This window comes from Sinohyriopsis cumingii, chromosome 11 (assembly GCF_028554795.1).
Source record: "Sinohyriopsis cumingii isolate HCF-2022 chromosome 11, ASM2855479v2, whole genome shotgun sequence".
NCBI lineage: Eukaryota > Metazoa > Mollusca > Bivalvia > Unionida > Unionidae > Sinohyriopsis > Sinohyriopsis cumingii.
Genome location: NC_142971.1, coordinates 23,822,992 through 23,831,789, shown reverse-complemented (window position 1 = coordinate 23,831,789; position 8,798 = coordinate 23,822,992). Strand labels below are relative to the sequence as shown.

Here is an 8,798-nt window from a genome sequence, read left to right as displayed (position 1 = left end):
CACGCTAAAATACATAGGTTGACATACATTCATGTCACGCTAAAATACATAGGTTGACATACATTCATGTCACGATAAAATACACAGGTTTTCATATATTCATGTCACGATAAAATACACATATTTACATACATTCATGTCACGATGAAACACATAGGTTTGCATACATTCAAGTCATGATAAACTACAAAAGGTTTTCATACATTTATGTCACTATAAAATACACAGGTTTGCATACATTCATGTCACGACTGAATACAACGGTTCACATACATTCATGTCACGATAAAATTCATAGGTTTAAAATCATTCGAGACTTGTTTCAAAAATTAATTTGTTAATATGGCACAACCAAAGAGAAACAAGCGCAGCTTGAGATGTGTTTACTGGCTGGAATATGGCAGCACATAACTATAACGCCGTATATTAAACCTGGTTCCTCTTTTAGGGCGAGTATGGTTATTGATTTCAGTGCAATACCTGTACTAACATATCTATCGAGTACTTCATATAAGGTGGTCTTACGATAGTGCCGTATTCTCCAGGACTCCAATTAACATTGTCATAATAATGAGTTCGGAAATGTACGGACAGAACACATTGCTTCAAAAGGTTATTGAAGCGAAGGAATACGGAGAGCAACATTTACGTGATGATGTAACCGTTCTTGAAGGAAGTGATTATCTGTGCAGGTAAATAAAGACTGACATTTTGCAAGGACAATGGTCGATAAATTTACATGTCAGGAGTTGACATAGCAATGTGGTTATTGGCTATAATCATTCCTAAAAGGACACATCTTGCCTGGGTAAGTATCGAACCGTTTGACTAAGATTTTAGGATGGGGGGATGATGAAGTGGTTGGGGGTGGAGGAGGGCAGACAGGGGGTACTCGTAACACCTTCTTGGCTGTATCATGCTAAGTGCCTTTCCCAAGCAGATATGTTTGCCGACACAGACTGATATCGAATAAGCGACCCTTGAACTACGAACCCTAACCTCTGCAACTTAGCTAGCACCGCTCTGATTCAGGGATATATGTTGGATATAGCGTTTTTTTATTGTGTGACTGACAACACGGCCAAGCCGTGGAAAGTTCTTTCAACAATGGGCGTGTATGCTAATTGATTGATCAACCATTAGTGGATTCTTTTTACCTTTAATTAAACAGTAAATGTACATACTGCATTGTGTACAAACGAAAAGAAGAAAAGGTACAATAACTAGTAGATTAATATTATCAGCTTTTAAGAACTGACGTCATTCAAAAATAACAATCGACATTGACATATTACAAATAAACATCCCTAAATAGAAAAGTGATTTAATAAATTTGTCTTCAAGGATACAAGACATATGACCAGATCAACAAATAAGACTCTTCTAATTTCTGGTGATAAAACTTTATAGAATCTAAAAAATCAATTAGTAAAATATTATTGAGCAGGTTGTAAAATTTGAAGGCCACGTTTAGATTTGATTGTATCCGAATTCATATTATAACGAAGCGTGTTACTTGGAAACCATTATTAGAATGGACGGAAAATGGTAAAATTGTGACGATATAAACGGGTAAGTGCCAGTTTGTGAAAACAGACTGAATGTCGGAGTCTTCATGAACGAACTATGACAAAGGTTTGGGTACATATTGAATATTAGTTGACTTACAATATCATTTACTAAGTTATGCTTGGATATCTATAATATTAAACGTCAATTATTTGACCGTATTAGATAAGTCGAACCGCTCCGGTGGCCTAGTGGTTAGAGCGCCTGCCTCGGATCCGGCAGATCGCGGGTTCGAATACCAAAGACTTTAAAAGATGGTAATAACAGCTGCCTCGCTTGGCAGTAGTGAAGGGGGCCACCCTAGCCTCAATGGGAATTAGCATTACAGGACCCACTTGGGCCACTCTAGCCTCAAGGGAAATTGAACATGGAGAAAAACCCTGGGCCACTCTAGCCTCAAGGGAAATTGAACATGGAGAAAAAACCCTGGGCCACTCTAGCGACAAGGGGAATTGAACATGGGGAATAGAGTTTGGGCTTGTCTAGGGACAAGGGGAATTTAACATGGGATTTTTTTTTTAAAAAAATAATTAAAAATGGGTAGGCAATCGAAAGTCATTCTCTTTTCGAGACCTATGAGTGGCCCTGAAAAGGGCCTTTGGGTTTCTTCTGCTTCTAATTTTTTCTATTTCTCCACCAACTTCTTATTTTCTCTCCTACACTCTTTCTCTTCTTTTCTTTCTTCTTCTCCTCTTCTTTCTTCTTCTCCTCTTCTTTCTTCCTCTTCTCATTTTCTTCTTCTTTTTCAATTTTTTCATTCCATGTTCTTATCCTTATCCTTTCCTCTTCATCCTCCTTCTCCTCCTTTATTTCTTTCATCACAGCACTTATCATTTCCTTTACTTTTCTTAAGTTGTTAATCTCCATCTTTACTCGATGGGGGCTATAAGAATAGTGATCTTCATTTAGTCTCACTAGCATTTGTTCCATCATGCCCAAATTGTCCAGGACGTCTTGCAATGTTTGCATTTTATCGAGTTGGTTTGAAGCCATCTTCTCTGTAGAATGGTTTGAACGATGAATACTGTAGGTTCTTATAGTGAAAGCGCGGACGTGATCGAAAACATCCCCTAAGACATAAAATTGATATTACCTAGACCATGACCAAACAACGCGCGGACGTGAAGGAAAACATCCCCTACTTTTCTCATTTCATATGATCTACTATCCACATACGTGAATCAGCAATAAACAAACCCCAAATCTACTATTTACACACGCAAATCATTAAAACTAAATCCATAATCTACTATCCACACAGTCGTACGTGAGCGGTTACAAAACCCTAACTATACTCTCCACATACGCTAACAAACAATAAACAAACCCATAATCTACTGTTCACACAAACGTACGTGAGCGCTTACAAACACAAACACACAAACACAAACACACAAACTCAAACACATACCCTCACACTAGGAAAAAAGAGTCAGTGTTTATATTCACACTACTCTACCTACACACATTGGCAAATCGATTGTTATTTCTTTTCTAGAGTATTGGGGTAGCCCTGAAAAGGGCTGTTTTTTTTGTTTGCTATGGCAATCTTTTAGTTTCTAGGAATGCGTCGTCCTCTGAGGATAGACTTTCTGACGATAGGTCTGCTTCTTCGGAAAGAGAAGAAGAACTCTTTGGTGTCGATACGACAATCGACAAAGCCTCTGTCAGGTTCAGGTTCCTGCTGCTGTTGTTGTTGTTGCTGTTGCTGCTGTCTCTGAAGTCTGTACTTCTCTGTCCATTCTTCTTTCTCCCTGTTCACTTCTTCTCTGAAGAGCTCTTCTATTAGGTCTTCAGTGACTTTTAACATTCTCACATTCTCTATCAATTCTGGCTTCTGTATCAGACTGTGTCTGACCCTATGCAAATTTACGTAGGCTTCGTTTAGCTTAGCTTGTTTGGAGCACATCTTCGTAGGAGGATGAGTCGACAATGGATGGTTAGACTGGAAACTCCCCCGGTTCTTAAAGTCAAAGCGCGGACGTGAAGGAAAACATCCCTCCACGGTTTTCGAGCCGGAACGTTCAATGAGTGTCATGAGAGGGATAGTAAGAAGTCAAAGAGCATGAATCAACATTCTTATAGCCAAACAAAAGACAAAGGCATTTTTTTTCGAAACACAACATTTTTTATTCAAAATCACTTAACACTAACCAACAACTCTAACATTTTTAACAATAATCCAACAATATAACATCAAACATTTTTTTCTTCAAATCACAAACATTTTTTCAATTCACACTCTACTTTAAACAGGGTTGGCAACGTTGTGAATGAAATTGTGATTTCCATTGTTGGAAGTCATTAGGCCATTGATGGACACTACGTTTCCTAGCCTGAGACAAAAGATAAGCATAATGGTCACAAAACCATCGATCTACTTTCACATCATTTCTAGAAGAAGAACGAGGATCAAAATGAGTCACTAAATGTTCTAAGGAATAGCCCAGGCTGCGATGATGCAGAAAATACACACAATATTGTCCACACACCAAGGAATCTGTGCCTTGTAATTTCACATTATTGAATCGGGTGGTTTGAGCATTTCTTCTCATAAAGTCAATGATATCGTCTTCCAAAGGGGGCAATCCGTACGATTCGAAATATTCCACACAACCTTCTTGAGGAAAGTAAACGGCTACCCAGTGGGTTCCTGGGAAATGACTGTCGTCCGTGTTGATCACGTAAGCTAGATGGTCTTGAGGTTTGCGATGAGGGAGTTCATCTTTAGCACAGACGACAGGATTCCAAGAAGACGTATACGAACTGTGGTTCAAAAGGTAATAAAGTTCCCAGGTATCCATGTCTTGTGTGGTTTTTTTCTTCTTCACAGGTAATAATAAGTCATCAATTCCATCCTGACTTTTTGCTTGAAAATGTCTGACAAATAACCGTTTCTTCGTTTCGTCTCCTCACTCAGATTCAGGAGAGCTTCGATGTGATCGATCTCTTGAGTGGTTAATGGTGGACAAGAATGTTCACGCAAGTCTTTATACCACTGGTGCAACACGTCTTCGTCCGAGATGAGACTCCAAGCATCGTCCAGATACTCGTCCAATTTTTCTTCTTGACTCAGCATCAGGCATTTATCGTGTTCAATTTGACTGGGATGATCGTTTTGACATCCATAGCAATCTTTCTTGATCAATTCCGTCATTTTTTCGACCAAGTGTTTGGCAAAACAGGAGACTAAATGGGTTTCTTGTTCTGGCCATCTTGACTTCATCTTGATAACTTCTTCTTTTTCCAGGGTCTCCTCACATTCCATCTCCAAAGTTTCTCCACTAGGTAAAGAGGGATAACAGTCTTCCATAGCTTCTAATAGTCTAGAATGACTTCTCTCAAACTGTTGATTTCTATGGTATTATCGAATTCTGCATACAGGATGACGTTCACTGTTTTGTCCAGTGAATCTGCAAACTGAAGTTCCACACGAATCTGGCCTGATTTTATAGGGTGGAAATGTCCCTCGTCGCTGCCTTGGTCTGGAGTGAAATCGAAAGCCCACAAAGCATAGCCTCCTGCGTAATCCTCGTACGTAATGCCGTGACTGGTGTTGGTTCCTAACTGTCCGGTGGCTTCGTACAGCGACAAGTACGATCTCAAGTAATTCTTATTCTCAAAGTCAGGTTCGAAAGGTCGGGTACACAAGGTCTTGCCATCGCGACTGACTTCGATTTTCTTCACCTTAAAGTGTTGAAAGTTGAAAGGATTTTCAGCGATAGCTCCGTTGAAGGCTGAATTCAAGACCATACCAATGATCAAACGTTTGGGTAGCTGTCCTTGGAACAGATGATCTTCGATCATGGAATGCTGTCCAGTAGGAATGGTGAACTTTTTCACTTCCACGCGTCGTATGGGATACTTGGCGGTCGTTCTGCTTAACGTCTGACTGATGTCGTTTCCCACTTTAGGTAACACTTCCACGCGTCGTACGTAGAGTTTGGCCTCCTCGATTTTGCTTTTGGGATTGACGTCAGCACTATCAGTCAACAAATGGAAAGCGGTACTGCTATGATTCAGTCTCAGGCGGACATTTACCCCGTTCAGCAAATATTTCTCTTGCAACCACATGTCCAAATGCAAACGATCCATCAGTTCTAAAATCTTTCCCTCTTTGATTTTGTTTCGTCTTTCCTCAAAGCCGTCATTGTCTTTATTTATTACGTCAAACTTGTCCGCTTCGTCAGGTTCCCATAGCACACAAGCATTGAGATGAGTATTCTTGGCATCTATTCCGTACGTCAAGAGATTTTCCAGGTAGGCACGGTAAGGGTAAGTATCCATGCTGCTGCTGACCAGTTTGTTATTCAAGTACAAGTCCACTGAGCTGAACAAGGAATGCATGAAATTGTTGACGGGAGCCACTTTCTCGTCACCGTCTATACCACTTCCATTCTTATCTAGAACTTTGACTTTCAGGTACAAGTAACTGCTATTCAGATCGATGTAATCTTCGGGCTGTCCTTTGATTTCAAACTCGATGGGAGCGGAATCTGTCAATGAGGAGACGGGATGAAATTCCACCCATTGGGATTCTTGCATGGTCATCATGGTGGGGGGCATGGCAAACAGATCCAGTTCCGACTTGGAACAAGCGCAAGACTCTCGGCGCATCATTTTTTTCTTTCTCAATAATCGAAAACGTCTAAGTCTCGAACGGTTCTTCTTTTCTTTGTCTTTCTCGCTTTAGAAGTGTGAAGTCTGGTGAAAGGGTGTTTTCTTCGTCGTCTCTTTCTGCCTTGTCCTTGCTGAATGCCTGACTTGGTAGCGTGCAGGGCATTATAGGTGTGTCTCGTCGGCCTAAGATGTCTTTGCCCGTTTGCAGCAAGACATTTTTGCCTGCCCTCATGAAGGCTTCTTTAGGGTTTTGTTTGTCGATGATGACATTTTGGAGAAATTCTTTGCCTTGCGTCAGTGCCGCATCTTTCAAGGCGTGCAATCCGCGTGTCACCATCGGTTTCAACACCGGGGCCACCGAACGAAAGGCCGATTTTAACATATCTCCTAAACCGTGTCCTCACTGTCGAGCAACCCCTCGGTACACTGGATACATGACTTACGATTCGTGAGAAAACCGTTTTCGAAAATGGAGTTTCACCGTGACTTTTCCTTTGGTGAATGGAATATTTTGTCCCAAATCTCCTTTTATAGTAATGTTGACCGTGTCCAAATACGATTTGCTGACAGGTAAATAGTGAGGATGTACAAATTCGCGGTGGACGTGATAAGTGTTTCCACCTTCCTCGTCAGCGTTCGTGGCAGAATCCACTTTGAAAGGAATGACACGCAATAACGGCACAGAGGTGTGTCCCACCGCGTTGTACTCCACCACATCGGAATACACGAACATCAAATTCAGTCCTTGGTTCAGTTCTACCGGGGTACGAAATAACTTGCTAAAAGACTCGTTGTCGTATACAATTGGTAATTCGTTTTTCTTGAGCATGGTCATTCTCATGTTCATGTCTCCGCCCAACATGTCAAACAATTCAGGACAAAATAAAATGGACAGGGTTTTACTCCCGTCAAATTTCATCGAGAAGCGACGAGCTCCTTTGTGGTATTCCATGGTGACACTTTTTCTGACACTCTCCAAAGCTTTCAGAAACACGCTATTAAACCTGGTGGCTATGGTGCTGACCAAATGTTGACCACTAAAATAATAGCCTGGGGGAATGAACAAGTAATAGGTGGTGTACTTTTTATTTTGTGTACGGGTTTTCTTGTCATATTTCACATGGGTATCCAAGTACTGTTGCACTTGCTCGTCATGAACTTCCACATCAAATTTATTTTGATTGGGAAGGACATTGAGGACTTGGGTCGGGTGAATGATTTCCACTAAAGCCACTTCCCAATGGGCTTCGTGATCTAATGGGATGGCCTGAGGTAATTTGGCCGTGTAACAGCACAACGTGTTGTGGGGAAACACCTCCATGGAACTGTCACTGGGTAAGGTTAAGTAAAATTGGTTTTGGTAACTCATAATTCCAGAGTTCTGTGACTGTCCGAGGGGTTACTGGACGTCAGAGGCGTGTCTCCGCCCAAAATGGGGTTCTGGTTGTGGTTGTTATTGGAGTGGTGACTGGCACTGGCACTGGACACAAGGTTCCCGTGGTTCCCGTTCGAAGTGAATTTCAGGGAGGGATTGGGAAGCAGGTAACCGATGCAACTGCTCAATAAAATGGTCCACAATTGTTTGTCTCCTTGTTGCAAACTCAGATTGGCAATGGCTGCCCCGATGACACAATACACCACGAAGATTTGGCAGAAAAAGACGATTTGCGTTTTAGGCACACGTTCTCCACACCACACCCACAAGGGTTGTTTTTGTAAATCTTGCACAGAAGAACTAGGTGAAGGAGTGGTCGACGTAGCTGCGTCTGTGTGAAAGGGCATGATGGTCACTTCTTTTTATAGTCGATGACTTGCGAAGCGTCGATCCAAGAATCAAAACTGGGTGGATATCCTTTCCAACGTACTTTGACTTCTTTGACACGTCGTTAGCCCACTTTACGGGTTCTGCGTTCGAGAATGCTTTCGATGTCGTACACGTTGTCTTCTTTTTTGGTGACACGTTGTAACTCGGGCAAATAAAACGTTCCTTTGAGCACTTCTCCGTTCATGTCTTCCAATTTATAGACGGCAGGATGACAACCATGCACTCGTCCAGTGACACGAAATAATTCGGTCGTCCAGTTAGGTAAGTAACCTTTGTCGAAAGTGCGTTTGGTTTTATCAATGCGCACCCAATCTCCTACGGCCAACTCTCCACTTTTCTTGGGGACAGCCCTCGTCGGGGACATACGAAACAGGCGCTCAAACACCAGCACTTCGTTGTCGGGAGTCACTTCTTGCGGGGCACGTCCGATGCTTCGATGGTAAGATTGGTTGTACGCTTGCACCAGGTGCGGTAAGATGTCGAAGTACTTCAGAGTGTGGTGATGCGTAAAATATTTCCACATGCGTTCTTTCAAGGTGCGTTGAAAACGTTCCACGATGCTGGCTTTGGTTTCGGTATTCTTGGTGGTAAAAAAATGAATGTTACGTTTCTTTAATTCTTTTTGGAAAGCTTGGTTCAGAAATTCGGTACCTTTGTCCGTTTGCCATCGAAGAGGGTGACGACCGCTTTGTTTCAACACCCGTTGCAGGGCTCGCACTAACTCGCTGCTCGATTTGGAAGTCAAGGGCAAAAGCCCAGGCAAATTTGGAAAAGACGTCGATGA

At 41.9% G+C, this 8,798-nt stretch overlaps 1 protein-coding gene across 5 annotated transcripts in view; it reads left to right on the top strand.

The window, feature by feature from the left end:
- The first annotated feature begins 483 nt into the window (after nucleotides 1–483).
- LOC149787781 (DNA damage-regulated autophagy modulator protein 2-like) overlaps nucleotides 484–8,798 on the top strand; it is a 42,611-nt gene continuing 34,296 nt past the window's right edge. For 2 of the 5 annotated variants that reach the window (XR_016424098.1, XM_089973985.1), the window contains exon 1: nucleotides 484–692. Coding sequence is in view for 2 of the 5 variants with exons in the window: in XM_089973985.1 (XP_089830111.1) it covers nucleotides 571–692 (122 nt within the window). In the remaining 3 variants the exon portion in view is untranslated. Of the gene's footprint in view, nucleotides 809–8,798 lie in introns of all 5 variants that reach the window. The other 3 variants (XM_089973979.1, XM_089973980.1, XM_089973981.1) reach the window with 3 other exon arrangements.